This window comes from Engystomops pustulosus, chromosome 2 (genome assembly GCF_040894005.1).
Source record: "Engystomops pustulosus chromosome 2, aEngPut4.maternal, whole genome shotgun sequence".
Classification (NCBI taxonomy): Eukaryota; Metazoa; Chordata; class Amphibia; order Anura; family Leptodactylidae; genus Engystomops; species Engystomops pustulosus.
In genome coordinates, this window is record NC_092412.1 from 193079045 (window position 1) to 193097909 (window position 18865).

General features: G+C 40.2%; 1 protein-coding gene across 2 annotated transcripts in view; it reads left to right on the plus strand.

Moving 5' to 3' along the window:
- The window catches only part of LOC140119055 (bile acid receptor-like), a 65668-nt gene that overhangs the window by 27028 nt on the left and 19775 nt on the right, over window positions 1-18865 (plus strand). For both annotated transcript variants that reach the window (XM_072137677.1, XM_072137678.1), the window contains exon 2: window positions 16762-16891. In XM_072137677.1, the coding sequence (XP_071993778.1) occupies window positions 16798-16891 (94 nt within the window). In that variant the 5' untranslated portion in view covers window positions 16762-16797. The remainder of the gene's footprint in view (window positions 1-16761; window positions 16892-18865) is intronic.

Genomic DNA, 18865 nt, shown 5'->3' on the forward strand with positions numbered 1-18865 from the left:
TTCCCCGCACCGAGGTCCACGCTCGGCGCACCATGCGCTTTGCCACTTCCTATTCAGTCGCACATGGTCATGCACTGAACGCGGACCTCGGTGCGGGGAAGCTAGTTCCGATATAAACATTAATAAAGTGATTAAATGCTTTAAAACAGTTTAAAAACATAGCGAAGATAAGCGGCGGCACCAACTCACCCTGAGCTGGTGCACGGCATGTCCTGCTTATAAGCCCTATCCGAAGTGGTAGGTTTCCTTTGTAAGATAGAAAACATGCTGATTTTGTAATAGAGATTGGAAGGGATTTTAAAAATATTATAAATGGCTAGGGGGACTATAAAAACAATACACCACTTATACTCACCTCCTGCAGCCACTGCTTGGTTTCTGTTTTGCTTACAACCACTTCCCCAAATCTTCTTCTACAGCATGAGTTTCAGGCTCTAGCAGGCGCAAGACAAGAGTAGGGACTAAACTCCTTGCCTCTCTAAACATGCAGGGACCTGGCAGTGATAGGTGGCCCCGTGGATGAATGGGATGAGGTGAGTTTTATTGATTTATTGTTTTATAGCCCCTCACAAATACATATTTTTAAATCAAGGATAACCTCTTTAAGGATATTGGTGGATAACACATGGACACATGGACAATTTCCCTAAGATTTAAAGGGTAGATCCAAAAGTTTGGTAAATTCAAGTAATTGCAGACATCACTATAAATACTTTAACTCACTTTTTATTTTTCATGCAGTGGTGTCTGCAAATCTTTTCCTGGGAGTGATAAAGGTGTAATAACTCCAATCCTATAGTTTGTCTCTTTACTTGAAAACCCCAAACAACCTGCATAAACATCCAGTAGCTTATCATTGGATACATAATCATCATAGAAAAGATAACTTTTTTGTTTACATTTTTTTTTACTGCCACAATTGCTAAGTTCAAGCTTACTTATAATTAATGGTTGTTACCTATGCTGTGGGAATACCAGGTTTACTGAGGGGTTTATTGTTTTATAGCCCCTCACAAATACATATTTTTAAATCAAGGATAACCTCTTTAAGGATATTGGTGGATAACACATGGACACATGGACAATTTCCCTAAGATTTAAAGGGTAGATCCAAAAGTTTGGTAAATTCAAGTAATTGCAGACATCACTATAAATACTTTAACTCACTTTTTATTTTTCATGCAGTGGTGTCTGCAAATCTTTTCCTGGGAGTGATAAAGGTGTAATAACTCCAATCCTATAGTTTGTCTCTTTACTTGAAAACCCCAAACAACCTGCATAAACATCCAGTAGCTTATCATTGGATACATAATCATCATAGAAAAGATAACTTTTTTGTTTACATTTTTTTTTACTGCCACAATTGCTAAGTTCAAGCTTACTTATAATTAATGGTTGTTACCTATGCTGTGGGAATACCAGGTTTACCAGGATTTCTGAGAAACCCCTTTAAGGATTGAAGGAATAATTACTTTCTATTAATTCCCTTTTTTAAATTAGTCATTTTTTGTTGTTATCATGTAGAAACAATAGAATCATATTATGAATTCATTGCATCAGTTGGCTACATTCAATAAATGTGGTTTTCCACTAAACCATTTATCTGTAATAGACCTCAATAATGTACTTTCTATGCCCCCTACAAAAAATGACTTCAACATGTTCAAAGTAATTTAATGCAACCGTTAATGGTGCATATTAATGGATAAAAACAATCGTAGACACCCCAACACATGTTTTGTCTTGCTTCTTCTGGGGGCCTCATCCTGCAATACATGGGTCAGGTTTATGTATAACACTTAATACTTTTCAAATGTGGTAGTTTAAAGACATTCTAGTAGAAACAGGTTCCATATTTAGAACCACTAAACATTAGGATGAAGGATGAGTATGCTCCCCTGCTGAGCTGGAACTTTCTGAGTAACCTACCCAATCAGTCTGGTGAATAGGCCAAGCATTATGGGCTGTAAGACAATGATAATTGCTGTCACTGTGATGTCTTCTCAACTTGCTTTAGTAAAAAAATTTGACACTTATGACAATAATGATCTCTTCCTTAGAAATTACACACATCCCCCTTAATTATTTTTCCCTTTATTTTAATACACTATAGACATCAAGGCAAGCTTTAAAGGGAACATGTCACTATACTAATCCCCCCCCAAGGCCCACAAACAGTAATAATGAAAATAATAATAATAATTCTTTATATAGCGCACACAGATTACGCAGCTCTGCACAAAGCATGTCAAATTGTTCCCTGTCCCCATGGGGCTCAAAATCTAAACAAACAGTAACTTCTTCTGTAATATGCACATCCCCTGGAGGTCTTTTTAGCATATTTCTAGGTTACAACATGAATGAAAAATCATATTTTATTCTTTTGTAGGATGCAGTCAGACAGTCAGGTAACCCCACCCCCTTCAGTCAGGTAACCCCACCTCTTTCAGAAAGTTTGCTTGCTACTTGCATCCCAGCCCTGCCTAAGATATCTCCAGATCGCCACAGAATGACATCACAATTAGGAGGCAGGGCTGGGATGCCAGGTTCATAAAGTGGGAAGAGCAAACTGACTGCAGAAGGCGGGGTTACCTGACTGCAGGAGGAGGGTTACTTGACTGCTGCAACCTAGAAATATGCTAAAAAGACCTCAAGGGCACAAACATATTACAGAAGAAGGTACTGTTTGTAGGCTTGTGGGTTGGGTTTAGTGTGGTGACAGGTTCCCTTTAAATATACATGGGCTCTAGGTCAGTCACAATAAGCCTATGTCTACTGCACCCTGAAAAACTCAAAATCTCTATAGGCAATGTCCCCTGTTTGCTTTATGGCGACACTGGAATAGAGATGCCTCACTGACTAGTTAAGTATTTTTCTAAACTATTTGCTAATTATTTGTCTAGCAAGGAATTTCCTTCCTCACAATGTTTGTACATATATTTATTTAGACTATCCTTTTGTTTTCCCTTATAGAGATAGCTGATGTCAAATGAACATTGATCTTTAATGTATCATTGTCATTTACACTAAACAGAAGTGAACCACTACTTGACATGGGAACCCCCATGAAATAATCTGTGAACCATAATAAGTGTGTTACTTGTTTTTAATATATGAAAGATTGAAACGTGCTAATCTTCATAACCCCTCTGAGTTGCCTAGATGGGTGGGCAATTTATAGTTCATTAATAAAACAATTTTGTTTAATTTATGCCAACTATTAATTTAAAGGAAGTTTTCTAACAGTCATATTTTGATGGGCCAACATTAGAATAGGCCAGCAATTTAAGATAAATGGGGTCCAATTTTTCCTACCTGCTAGTGACCTGCTTGAAAGGGCCTTGGAATTTTTCTGAGCTCTCTCTTTTTATCATTTACATTGGCTATATGGCTTACAACAGAGAAATATATTGCCGTTTAATCTCATTCACTTAAGACTGTTCTGCTACAAAACATTATGGGGGGCATGCATCATATGACGGCGTACAAGCCCTGATAAATCTCACCCAATGTGTTTTACATTTTACAGATGATCCCCAATCCGGTATCTACAGGACAGGTTTCTTTGCCTCCTATGGAATCTATCTATATATTCCAGAAGTCCCATAAAAATAAATGGAGCATGCATATCATTCATTTAGGGCATTCTGGAAACCCTTTCGGACTTTCTTGTCATCATATGGAGTCTAAGAGAAAAGGGGATATGGTGGGCAATTAGGTATTCTTTTGAAATATAAAAACCTTATATAACAACCACGAGACACTGGTCATTCAGGAAACATCTGTCTGAAATTCATTCGCAAATGCTTAAAAAAAATATTCAAAAAATGTCAAATTCATGCTAATGTAACATTTCATCTAACGCAAATAAAAACAACATAATTATAAACATATAAGAAACCTCCACCCATACAAAAATGCCCCAATTGATCAAAATATAAAATAATCAATGAAACAAAACATTTTTATCAACCTTTGTCAATCTTAAAAATTGGAATTAAAAGTGATCAAAACTTACAATTTTTCCAGAACCGGCGTAAATGAAAACATTCAGCTTGTCTTGCAAAAAAATGCATCTTATACAATTCCATGCACTGAATTCTAAAGATTTCTGGGTGTTTAAGTATTTTTTTAGATATTAAAAAATAATTAAAATGTGGTGTTCCATACTGACCCAAAGGAATAAATGGGATGTGTTTTTGCACTGCACATTAAAATCCATACAAGCAAAGCATTTTACTATTAATTTCACCGCAATTGGATTTCTTTCCGTGCTTTTTAGTACATTGGAGGGTTTATTAACTTGTTACTAGAAATTACTACAATTTGTCCTACAGTTTTGGCATTTTGAAGTAGGGGGAATTAAAAACGCAAAAAATGCAAATGCAAATATGGAAAAGATCTGCAGTGTTAAGGACAGAGTAGACATTTTAGAATTTATTTGGTCAGTTTTAATGTAGCTATATCAATGTGGTAACTAAGGAGAGTGCTAGTTTTTTTAATTGTTGCCCAGTGATGCTCAGGGTTGGCCAGCAATATTTTATTGCTGTATGTCCCGTTGGGTATAACAGAACAAAATACAAAAAGAAGTTAGTGGCATCAACCGTCAATAAGAGTGTCACCTATAGTTATACAGTATAAGGCTACATTCACACGAACGTATGGGGGACGTATATACGGCCGACGTATATACGGCCGATATACGTCCCCCATACACTCCTATGGGCGCACGGCACCTTACGGGAGCGGTACGGTGCAGCACACGTGCGGCACCGTACCGTTCCGTACCCGGGAAAAAGATAGGACCTGTCCTATCTTTTCCCGTAATACGGGGCCGTGCGCCATTAATTCCTATGGAGAGGGGGGGGGGTGAGCTGCGCTCACCTCCTCCTCCTCTCCCCGTACACTGCCGTTGCCCGCTACGGTACGGTACGGGCGGGCAACGGCAGTGTGAATATAGCCTAACTCTGCACAGACCACAGAGCCATTCCTCTGTGTAATGCTGCCTTGAACACCTGATTAGTGTGAGAGCCAGCTATTGTACACTGACCATTAAAAATTGATGACCTATCCTGAGGATAAGCCATCAATACAAATTCCTGGACAACTCCTTTTATAGGAAAATTTGTATGTGAATCAGTGCTGACTCATTTATTATTACTGAAGACCCCCCACATGCACTCCATCCTCTATTCATCTTATTTAACCTTGTTTTATTTAATGCTTATGACATCCTTCTATTTAACTCCATCTGCCTGCATTCCTTGAAATAACTCCCATCCTCCTGGGACATGTGACTGCAACTTTGCTCCTTCTAAAAACATCATAACCGTAACTTCAACTGCTTTCAATATCCCTTAGGGATAATCTAATAAAGGGAAATGAAACAGCCAACCAGTGGGAGGCTAGAAGAATTCATTAGCAGGTCATCTGATTATTGAAGATGTTCCTAGTAGCAAAACATTCCTTGGTGTTCGGAATGACTTCTGAGCTTGAACACACTGAAAGACAAACAATACGGGGTTAAATATGATGCATATTGTGTTGCATATTAATGATGGTAATTAAAACAAATGGGCTGCAGTTCATTTATCTAATTGGAACTCTCTATTTCCAGAACGTTTCACATAGTTAAGCAACAGTAGATGAGTTGTGTGTAAACATTCTCAGGGCCCTTAGATATCACTGCCTACATGCATAAACACTATACGAAGATAAGTGCCATTTGTTCCACCTTGTGTCCCCATCCGCTCAGTATTACACATATTAACACAATTTTATGACACCAGGATCCTCTTAAGTAGAGAGAAGAAACTGACATCTACATCTCATATCCCTCTATTTCATATGCATTATTTGTTGGTCAATGTAACTAAAATATATCTATTATGCATCTGTCTGTATGTCTATCTATCTTTCCACAATGTATGGGCAACAGTGTGCACAATATAAATTTTAAACAGATGCAAATCTGTTGTCATCCTGACTTACAAGATCATTCTTGAAAGACTTCCCTGCTTATGCATTTATGCCATATTCACAGGTTATGTTACTCCTAGCCATTGATAATAATCTTTATTTATGTAGTTCTTTACAAATCATGGAGGACATATACAAATAAAATAAGACATTACATTGCAAAAATAACTCAGAGATGGTTGCACATGTCTTTATGTATTTACTAGTTACAGTAGATCAAAAATAGCTGAGGCTGCCCTCTTGGCTGTTTCTGGAATTAGAGTGTACAAATGAATATGAAGAGCTAAACATGGACATCTAATTCCCTTTAATGCAGCCATGGGATAGGGACTGACACCTTGAGATAGGTGTATATGCATCCAGAGGATGATTTGCAAAATGTTTTGCCATTTTTCTCTAAAATTGTTACAGTAGGCCATGCAGAGAAATAACCCAGTGAGCTGTGATCTGAATGTTTCCATTGGTCTCAAAAGTAAGTTAAATTTAAAATACACTGAGATGATTTAGCATTAATTGCATGCCAGAGAACTGATGTTAATGGCATGCAACTAGTGACTTTTATCTTGATCCATGACTTTTATCTCAATCCATGATTCCCCAGGTCCATGTATTGGTTAAATACATGCTACCGGGTTGGTTCCTCCCCCTATATAATCCCGTTACGGACCGGCCTTATATTAAAGGAGAACTGGTGGCAGCTTATTTGTTTGATAATAAAGGTTGTGATTTATTGTTGTGCCATATCCAGAGGTTGTGTGGACAACTCTAAATCACTTCCTGCGCCTCTCAGAGCCAGTGCGTTCTAGGAGTGTCTATAAAAGGATAATTAACTGACCTTGCGTACCCCTCAGGGGTCAGAAACGTCATGTTTTCCAGAATTTCATAGTTGATATGTCCATCAAGTTTGAGTAAGAGGAGAGAGACATGGACAACCAAACATTCATGGTTTCAAACGATGCAGAGGGAGACGAACAACCATTGACAAGCATTACAAATAAAACCAGAAAAGATTAAACTACCCTAGGAAGAACAATAGAACCCCCTATCTAGCACTTCTAACAGTAGTAGTGAAGACCTTCACCCACAAACAAACTAAGCAATGGAGAAGTGGTCCCTAACTTAAGACAAACCCACAGTGTTCATCCCGTGACCCTAACCCAATTTTGCATATATGTTTTCAGTAGATCATTGGCAGCCATATCATATAGCCATATAAGGGGTGAAATGGTTGGGTTGGGGAGAATAGGTCGGGGATGGAGGAGGGTCTGTATAATGCCCAGCAAACCAAGTCATCCTGTAAGGAGGCAATTCAACATTAGAGTTAGAGGAGAAAGAAACATAAGCCCTTAGGTCAAATTAGACAGCCTATGCACAGTAACAGGAAACGTGGACCAAGAATGGCAGACAGTCCTTTTCATTCAGGAGGGGGGGACCCTTCGGATGCACGGGCTGCTCGATGGGCAGCATCCACCCAGTGAAGAGCCAAGACTTCTGGCCATCCACAATGCGCAGTTTCGCCGGGAAGATCATGGAATACTTGTATCCCTTTTCTCGAAGAGGGGAGCAGGCTTCAGTAAATTGTGAACGTTGCTTTCTCACCGATACTGAGAAATCAGGGTAAAAGGAGACTTTGTTGTTGGCATAGAGAATTTCCCCTTTAGCCCGGACTGTCCTGAGAATGGAGGCTCTGTCCCAGACGTGTAGCATATTTGCCAGGAAGGGTCTAGAATTACCCCCTGGAGGGCCAGGAGGTGATGGGAGTTGATGGGCCCTTTCAACAGTGAAAAAAGTAGAGAAGGTCTCTCTGCTGGGAGCAGATTTTTAAGCCAGGTTTCAAAGAAGGATACAGGGTAAAGTCCTTCCACTTTTTCAGAGAGCCCGACCACCCAGACATTGTTTCTCCTTAGCCGGTTCTCAAGATCATTTGCTTTGTCAATCGAAGCTGACAACTGATGCTGGAGATTTCTAATTTGTGCAGGCATCGGCCTTTGGATGTCTTTAATCTCAGATTCTCTATGCTCAGTTTCAGTAATTCTCTCCTTAGCCTTATGTACATCATGTCTCAGTAAGTCCTGTTGCAATTCATCCACTTTGGTGACCATTTTGGATTGACACAGGTTAATGGCCGCCAACACCTCTGCAAACTTGCGATCCAGCATTGTAGCTGGGTCCAAGAGGTCAAGTGCAGCTTCTGGATGTTCGAGCTGTGGTGGGCTCTGCAAACCCTCAAAAAACGAGGGAGATGAACCTCGAGGGAGAGCAATGTTGTGTACGGAAAAAGTTCCCTAGTTTTTTGGCAGCATTTGTTTGAATTTTCTCCTGGACCACTTGGGAGGTAGAGCACGCCTGCGTTTCCAGTGGTTCTAATGAATGGAACGGAGGGTTCTCTGGAATAGAATCATCGTCTGAAGGTGGCGCAGAAGCGCTGGACACCATTTTGGAAATTATAAATCTTCCTCCTGTTACCCATAGTAATATTTAGATAGCACTAGTGGGCAGTAAGACTGGGAAACCATTTGCCAGTGGGTAATTGCAGTAATAGGCACTTGGGATAGCCCAGGGTTGTGTACAACAGAAGCTGCACTATAAAGTCTGAAGGGGTTAATATATGACAGGACGCAGAAAGGAGAGTCACTGGGTCCACGGTAGGCTAAGTAATATGTAGGGTGCAGAGGTCTCGTCCAAGGGGAGATGTATGTATGTATCCTACCTCCTCCCCTGAGGATGATCTGGGCAGGCAACAATTAATCCCACTTAGTGGGTGCAGCAGCAGGAGAAAACGACAGGTCCACGGTCCAAGATGGTGCTGGCCGGCCGGGGACAAGGCAGGCTGGGGCAGGGTTATCACAGCACCCTCCGACACAATCCCCCTTTGCCGCGATAACGGAGGGGAGCCTGGTTCAACCGGCGAGCAGAGAGGCACCAGCGCAACCAGTGGCCGCCTTGATATTCTGCAGGGTTGCAGCAGAGGGTTTCCAGAGCCGGTATGGGTGAATTGTCACGGCGATGGCTGCCTGGGAGATGGGATTAGGTTAGGGTCCCCGGGAGCTCACCAGTTCGTATCCAGCCATGCGCCACCAATGGAAGTTAAGCTTACAGGTCTATAAATGCATGGCATAGAAATAGAGCCCTTTTTAAATATTGGCACTGTGTTCACCATTCACAGTCACTTGGCACCGTAGGGAATCTTTAAAGATTTCAAACAGCGGCAAAGCAATAACAGAACTGAATTCTTTAAGAACTCTGGGAGACCCTCTATTTCCTCTCAATATTACACCAAAAATCATTTTCTCAAAGCTCTCTTGGTTTGGAATCTCGACCCACAAAGTATCAGCCTCCTCACATTCATCATTGACCGCAGTCTCATTAACGCATGCTTTCAAGTTTCTTCAAGTCTCTAGACATATACTACCTATTTCTTGAATACTAACATGTGATCTAATCATGTGATGCATCCAACAATGTCTCAGCTACACCAACTAATTGTTCCTCTAATACCGTGCCTCAAGCTCACCTGTTTTGTCTGCAATACTTCGGGAATTTGTGAGCATACACTTTAATTTTCCACATTCATTTTGTTTTTATTTGATTCATAGTAATTTTATGGACACATATGTCCTCAGTATAGGTTTGTAGTGTGGGGATCTCCCTATCTACTGCCTTACTCCCCTCTTCACCGTACACTTCTCCACCCTCCAACAATGGCTGCCCCCTCTCTGACCTATATACCCTTTTAGTTTGTTCCTTGTCCTCCTCCCCTAATACAAGTTTAAATACTCCACCACCCCTGCTAGGATCTCCCCCCCCCCCAGCACAGCAGACCCTTTTTATTCAAGTACAAGTTATCTGTGGAAAATAACTTGTTCCCCAATGAAAAGTCAGTCTCCAGGAACCCAAATCCCTCTGTTCTACATCAAGATCTGAGCCATGCATTTAACTCCATAAGCTCCTGCTGTATTCTCTGTGAAGTGCATGACACAGGTAGTATTCCAGAGAATACTAACTTGGAGGTCCTTCCATTAAGCCTTGAACCTAGTTTTTTAAAATTACTATTAAGGCTCCTACCATTGGTTCCAACATGGACCACAACAGCTGGGTCATCCCTAGCCCCTCCCAGTAATTTAACCACCCTTTCCACCACTTGCCAAAGCCTGGCACCAGGGAGACAGCAAACCATTCGGCTGATGTGGTCTTGGCGACAAATTATTCTATCCATCTTAATGGTTATAGAGTCCCCTACAACCACTAGCTGTCTGGGCTTATCTGCACTACCATCCTCCCTGCTACTAGCTGGGCTGCTCCCCTGATGTAAGAGAGAGCAGGAAATGCTAGGGCTGCCATTTCTGAAGGGTGTTCAGAAGCAGGAGTGGCCTTCCTTTTCTTTGCCCCTTTGTAACCCCTCTAGCTACAGTAACCCAGCTACCTACCTGGATATACCACCAATCCTGCTAGCCATATCCTAGCTACAAAAACTGTATACTATTAGTGAAATAGTTAACAAGCAAAAGGAGCAAACTAAAATTAATTTATCCCATGTGCACACTAATTCCAACTCCTAATTAGCAGACCAAGCAAAGAAAGAAAAAAGCTATTTAAATTGTGTCACTTGGATTTGACTTAATCTGCACAGGGATTGCATAGGTAGAACCTATGTACACAATTACCCAAAACACAGAGTCACTCTTAGCACACACAAAATCTACTTGTTTGAACGCCACTTAAATCACAAGCCACTTGAATAACAAGCAAAAATGAGCAAGCTTAATTTACTATACATTATGCCAATGCACCAATATTAGCTATGGCAAACATGCAAACGGGCCTCAGGACCCTCTCTGTGGGCACTTGGGCCAGCACTCCAGAGTTTACCAGTCATGTTGAGTGACTCAATGCATCCTCCTGAAGTCCTCGGTAGCCCAGGATGTTCTGTGCTCAGTGCTATTTTAAAGCAACACTTTGTGGGACTGCAGGAGAAGCAAGGAGGTGTGGACAGGGTTTAATTATTATTGGAGCTCCTGCCTCGTGACTCTTACTGCTCAAGGGGACCCTGGAGGGAAGCTAAATGATAATGTAAATTTCCCATTCTTTGTTCAACTTTATTGGTGTCCTCAAGTGGCCAATACAATTGCAAGCTGTGGCAGAGCAGGGAGCAAAAGTTTCTAAAGAAATCGGGGCACATTTACTTACCTGTCCGACGGAGTTCACCGAATGTGCATTCATTGTCTGACAATAATGCATTCTGCCGCGATTCAAGATCGTGAGCCCGATATCGTGCATGTGTCGCTTCCCCGCTCAGGTTCGATGGAGTTCACCATCTTTTAAGTGGTGCATGTAATGTAAGTGCTTTGGATTTCGACACAACTTGAAAGTTAAATCCCGCACTTTTAGTCCGATGAAAGTGCAATCTGCAACCCTTAGTAAATGGGCCCCATTGTGTCAGAACTTTGATAAATAAGTGTTGTTTTGGTAAGCAGCCTCTAAAAGGTGCACCATCACTGAGCTAGATTATTAAGAGGCTGGTTAAAAGTTCTAGCACATAAGTAAATCTTTATAAAGCCATCATATTCTGCAGTGCTTTATAGCTCTTTGGGTACATATACAAAGAAAATAAGACATTACAGAGTAATAAAATTGTGTTACTATTTCTCCTACTCCTGGTGTTTCTATTGCTCCTACTTGCCCTACGTGGATAGGCAGGGGATTATAGCTGGAGACGGCACACCTTTCTGCAAAAGCTGCAGGTGTATCCTTTTATATTCTGGAGAATTAAAAATTATAGGGAAAAAATGAAATTGAACACTAATCCTCTGTAAGGAATCAAGGAAACAGAGAAGCTTTTTTCTTCCCTAACCCCTTTCAAGTTGAAAAAAATCCCATAGACAAAAACATCATCATATGCAACCTTCACCAGTCCACAACCCGATGATATAATTATACGTGGACCATGGGACATCAATTATGCCAGGAGCGGACATCCTAGCATGGCTTTTTTTTTAGCTTATGCTAAAAACTATGCTGAAACTATGTGGAATATAGGAATACATCATTGTGGATTTGTCACTGTTATGATGTAGGACAACTTGCAAATACTTTTATTCAACATGTCTCATGAACTACCTAAATGAATTGGTGAAATTTTGTGGGTGGGTCTGTCTTCTTTATCTCCTATTTTTATTGTTTAGGCTGACAATACTCCACGTGCATCTAAATTCAGATATACTGTGAGGCTGTAATTAAACGGGTAAAATGTGCAAAACACATTGTAAAATTGTCTATATTAAAAAACGGAAAGTTGTGGCTGAAAAAATCTAACATAGACCAATAGGTATGTACAATCTGCAGCATACCCTAAAATCTGGAAATATTCACTTGGGGCTGTACCTGCATTTGTACATTTTATGTAAGCATAATTTCTTTCTTCTGGAAGTGGGTTGGGGATTACTTTTTAATGTTGCACTAAAAAACAGACAGACCTACAATGAAACACTAGTGGGGTCCAGATAATTTTATACTATTTGGAATAGTAGTACATCATTCATTCTATCATATTACTTTTCTGCCTTGAGAAGGACAACTTGTGAGGCAAAATCTGGGAGGCACTTGGCTTTTTATTTCAGATCTCCTAAAAACATGACAACAAAAGGCAGCTAAGGCTGGGGTCACAGGGGTGTGTACAAAAAAACAAAATGGGGCTTATTGTTCTAACCCTACAGATTTCAACCTTTGCATTGTAATGTCCCTGTGTGTGGCCCTGGCTTTAGACATATCAAGTAATTTCCACAGCCAATAAGTCACAGCCAAAATTTCTTTTACAAGGCCTTATCTTTCCTTAGAACAAAAGGATTGGTATTGTATAGAGTATAAAAAACCCTGACCGGAGCTCCCAATGATTCCAATACGGCTGTTGTTCAAAATTCCTTCAAAGATCTTCAATTATATTCTACCGATGAGGAAAGTTTGGCAACAAGATGTAGGTCACTATTCAGAACGTCCTTAAGGTGCAGTTTTCTCCTTAAACTCACTCAACCGTGTGGTAGCAAAAACTAAAAGAGAAAGTAGGCACCAAATCGCATAGTACGTTCTTAAAACCTTGGATTTTAATCTTAAAAGTTATACTCACAAGAGTATGTTTAAAATGCGCATAAAACAGTATACAAAACGGGACGCCAGCTCCACTCGCACGTGATATAATGCTAAAGGTAAGTACAATTAAGAAGATATCAAACATGTACAGGTTTTACTATTTTTTATCAAATAAAATCTCTTTTTTTTTTAAGGAAACCACATTTGCCCAAGTGTCACCATATTCTGAGAGCTTAAGAGCTTAAGAATTATTAATTTAATTTTTTTTTCTTTAACTTTTTTTTTACTGTCCCTTTTACAATACATTGCAGTACTTCTGTACTGCAATGTATTGTATCTGTCAGTGATTTTCTGACATTTTGCCTATGAGATGCAGTCTTGAACTGGGCCTCATAGGCCACGGTACGTGGCAGTCACAGAGGTCTTTGTCATCCCTCGGCTCCACCACGCTGCAGTGGTCCGGAGGAGAGACAGAGGGAACCGTGTCTTAGCTGCCGCGCTCATACTCAATTGCAGCAGTTAAGGAGTTTAATTATCCGGCATGGAGTGATCTTCATGTCGGGCAACAAAGCGGGGACTAGGCTGTATGTAACAGCTGGTCTCCTGCTACGGATCGCGTTGGCACATTGACAGTGCCAGCACAATCCAAAAATGATATAGTTCGTCCTTATGTGTCAATGGCCCGCTAATGAGGACAAACAATATTGTGTTTGTCACAGGTGCTCCTGCGACCTATGTCCCAGGTCGCAGGCACAACTATGTACCACCATGCACCTCCAAACAGCAGCCACAGCCTCACTCACCACTCCACGCTCCAGCGGAGGCTCCTGTGTTCCGGCACGCACGTCCCCACCTCCTGGGGCCAGCACGCCGCTAATTAGCGCTGGCCGGCTGCTGATCTGATATGTAGTCAGCCTCTTTCTGTAACCCCTGCCGGATCTTTGTGCCTCATAATTTGAGAGAAAGTTTGATTTTGCGACTTCTGTGATTTTCCGTTGTGACCTTTGAATCTGTTTCTCACCCCGCTTTGCCACCTGTCTTGAACTTTTGCTACGTCCCTGACTCCGATCCTGTGCCACCTGTCCTGACCTTCTGCCTGACCATGACTCAGATTCTGCCTGCTGATTCTGTACCTCGCCTTGGCCATAACCACGAGCAAAGTCGCGGCTGTGGAGCGACCTGGCGGTATCCCGCTGCAGCCGCAGGCTCTGGTGAATACCGGGTGCCACTTAGACTACCCTTCCAGGTATTGGCTTATGTCATAGCTCGAGGTGGTTCTGTTGGTCCACTATCTTTTATTTCAATATTTTTTATTGAAGTTTTCATTTTATAACAAACAAAGCTTAGAAACTTAATATAGCAATGGAAGTCAATTTGAACCGTGCATAAGTACAAGGTAAAGCAGTAAAGATATTACAATACGTCATGTTATGAGGTTCCAAAATTGGTCCACTACCTTTGACCCTGACAGTATTATGTTGTTAAGCAGTTAAAAGCATTACTAAAAGTTATGTTTTAACCTCAACACTTTTCTGACTAATCCTTTCCCATCTTTTATTGTTCATTAATTTTGGTGGTGTACACCTTGGCGAGAATACAATACGGTTGTGTGGAATTCCATATCATTTTTGAATGACAGTTCTTCATATGTAGCAATACATTTTCTTATATACTTAAAGATTCTAAAAGATCATCATGTATTATATGCATCCTGTCATTCATTAAAAAATAGCTTTCTTTGTCTTCCACTACATGTAGCCTGTTTTTACCATAGAAAGTGTATCATGATCTGCCATCTGTAAAAATGCGTGTTTGTTAATAAATTATCATTAGTCCGCTTTGAAAAGGTTAAGACAGGGAGAAAAGGGCTTTTACAAAAAATGTAAAACATGATAATGTGTGTTGTTTTTAGGACACATTACCACTTCCTCCATTCTCCCGTTTCTCAAGCCAGAATTCCAGATCTCCTTGGCACACACACAAAAATGTGTCTTTGACTCATGATCTGGAAGATATTTACAGACTTTTAATATAATTGCAAAACTGTATTTTTAATGAACATCTACAGCCCCCACACCGAGGCAACAGCAAGAAAAGACAGTAATTAACTTCTGAGGATTCCCAGACAAGCTCCATTTATACTAATGGCTAATGTGATCAAATGCGTTCAGTATGGCCATATATATATATTATTAAAAATAAAAAGCCTGAAATTAATAATTTTAACGTACAGTATTAGTAATAAAATAAATTGCTTTCAGATTTTTCAGTTGTCCCTCTTGTAACATCTGTATTGCTATCATCCTCTTTACTTGGAATGCGGACATGAATTGTGTCTTTGGGGCAGATTTACTTACCCGGGCCATTCGCGATCCAGCGGCGTGTTCTCTGCGGTGAATTCGGGTCCGGCCGGGATTCATTAAGGTAGTTCCTCCGACGTCCACCAGGTGGCGCTGCTGCGCTGAAGAGCATCGTAACACACTGGAGTACACCGAGCCGGGCCGAGCGAAGGTAAGCGCGTGCCGAGCAACAAATTTTTTTAATGCGGCGGTTTTTCCGAATCCGTCGGGTTTTCGTTCGCCCACACCCCCCGATTTCCGTTGCGTGCATGTCAGCGCCGATGCGCCGAAATCTGATCGCGTGTGCCAAAATCCTGGGGCAATACAGGGAAAATCGGCGCAAATCGGAAATATTCGGGTAACACAGGTTTACGCTGGGGGTTGATTGATTAGCCCCACACCCAGCACTCACCTGCAGCTTGGCTCTGGTTCATTGATAGTTAACCCACTGTTGTTGACAGATCCTCTCTCATTACTCCATTGCTCTTCTGTTCTGTCCATTATCAGAATTCTGACCCCATCACAGGATTCTGATATCACATATAAGTGCCCACCCTTCCTAGGGTGCCTGCTGTTGTTGTTTCTTAGCACACTCCATATAATCAAGTTTTCTGATATCTGTTTCCTGGGTTCTCTCTTATGGTTTACATTTAACTATTCTCTGATATTGAAATTTTGTACTGCTTCTGTCCTCTTGGCTCTTGATTCCTCTTATTCATTTGTATTGTCTTTTCCTTGTTTTATTTTTTGCACTTTGGCACAGGGAGGAAACGTCTTCTAACTGTCCCTTACCTTTAAGGTCTGCAGGGCAATCAGGTAGAAAAGCTGGGTAGTGGGCTAAGCATCAGGCCCATTGTCTTTGCCTACGTTTCTTGTCTTTTCAGAGCATGCCTTTCACCTATGTTATTAGGAAGCCAGATGTTTATGTTTCTATTACATAATAACACATTTACCTAATTTGCCATACAAAACACTCTGTTAATGTGCAGTTTTTAAATCATTATAAATAATTTTTTTTAAATAAAAGTATTTATATACATGTCACAACAGGGGTAAAGAGCAAGCCTAAACTCCTTCCTAGATACTGTCCCTGGTTTCTTGCTGGTCTTGCTATGCTGCAAGCAACAACTGGGTGATGGTCTCTACACTTAGTAAGTGCACAGTAAAGGGATGAAAGACAAACATCCAAATGGACGTATTGCCCATTGAAAGGCATGGGATTATATATACATTTATATTCCTTTGTTTTACCAAATAACTCACATACTGATTTTAAAGATTACATAAAATGAGTAATCTATGAAAAACATAAAAAAATCTCAGTGAATATTTAAATCTTATAATTCTATTTTCATTTCAGGATTTCTCTACAGCGAAGTGGAAATACTCTGTGTTAATGAGACAGTGGGGAATACTGGACCAGACCATGGCAAACAGCTATGTAACAGTTTCTGATACATACTGTCTTGCTGAGCCTTTACCGTATTATGGTAAGTTAAAAGAAACAGAAACCATACAGTTAATTGTTAATTGAAGTAAAAGTGTAGTAAAAGGGTCACCATAAGCTTCCTATTTTCAAGCACCCTAAAGTTTTGTTGGTGGGTGGTATTTCAGTTTCATTTTGTGTCTATGATACTAACTCTAAACTCCCTGCTTCTCCATTCCAGGTTATAGGTTTAGAGATCTTAAAGGGAACCTACCACCACGATTATACTTATAAAGGTAGAACGGGTGGTAGGTGGATGTATGGGACATGAGGATAGCCCTTTTTAGAGCTAATCCTCAAGTGTGGAATTTACTCCAGAGAAAAGCAAGGTGGCACTCACCGATGTGTAGAACTTTCATTATTCAGACAAGATGTAGTACAAGGGAAGAGCGGGGCCAGGCGACGGGCCGTTTCGCACTAGATCATGCTTTCTCAAGCCGTTGACGGCGCATAACTCTGGCTTCTCGGATGAGTGTGCGCAGCTACGAGAAGCTGTGCGCCGAAGATGTCAGGGTAGGAGGAGAAAAGAGGCTACTGGGGAATGGAGTAGCCACAACGTGTAGCCCCAGTAGCCGCTTAAGAAAATTTACATATTAGGGTATTAAAGTTTTAAAAATGTAGCGGGATGTGAGGATTAGCTCTAAAAAAGGCTATCCTCATGTCCCATACATCCACCTACCACCCGTTCTACCTTTATAGGTAGAATCGTAGTGGTAGGTTCCCTTTAAATCCGTCTTTCTGCAGCTGTAATTAGGAGTTGTTCATCAGCATAAATCCAAAGTCAAAAGATCTCATCTAAGTGGGAACTACATGCAGAATGAATTCCCTATACTGACATTTTGTCACCATAAAAAGATTGTGTGGTTGGCTGTTCACAAAGAGAGTGGTTTTTTAGGAAGTAGTCTAAAACCAAAATGTATAATAATATAATTCACTTTCTTATGATTTGTAATGTTAACAGCCGCCAAGCCACCATTGCTCAGAAATTTATACCCTATGCTTTGAACAGGAAAGAAATGTCATAAGTGATAAAATCTAATTAACAGTTATTAATTTAAATAATTTCTATTGGTCTATGTTGATCAATCAGTTGACAAAAATCAGTCGTAATTTTCTACATAAAAACATCAAACTCGAAAAATAACACTTTTACGACAAAATGACCTGGCTATATAAGTGGCATAGCTTCATGGTAAGAGGTGTGGCTACAGAAAGAGGTGTGGTTTTATGGAAAGATGTGTGGCTTAGTAGGCACTTTTAGTATATCTAAGTTAAGTTAAGGGAAAAAGTTGCTATTTAAAAACAAAAATGCACAAGCTGTATATTTTTTTCCTCTACAAACAGGGATTAAAAACTGAATGCATGAACCAAAACTGCAGAGTGTGATCAAAGATTTTTTTCAATGGGGCAAAATACCACAAATATGCAAGTATATGACAACCTAACCATTATAATAAATCAAAACTGCATAGATTCAACTAAGGGAAATTACCTTATATATTACTATGCACTCACATGTGTCATGTCTTTGGCTATTGAGTGAAAGTAAAAGCAAGAACAAAGCAGCAAATAAATATAAGGGTAACCTGTGAAAATATGACCTAAATTAATCTAGCAAATAGATCTTTAGGCAAAAATATATATTATGTGTTTTCAATGAATTGCCTCTTGTTGTGGAATGTGCATAATATACTGGCCTAATCCAAATTAAACTGAAAATGCATACTTTTGAGACAGATAAAAATGAAACACACTTTTGTGGTCTGGAGAAAATCATGTTCTACGTACAAAGTTCACGATGGAGTAAAAACTGTTGCAGCGTTGCATAGCTTTATCAAACTATCAAAGATATATTTTAAATATAAAAGAGTAAATGCACAGTACTTAACACCAAAGCCTTTTTCTGTTTTATATTCCCCACCTCCTATAAGCCATACCTTTTAGATTTGTTATATTTGAGGCATGTTTTCAGCAGGGA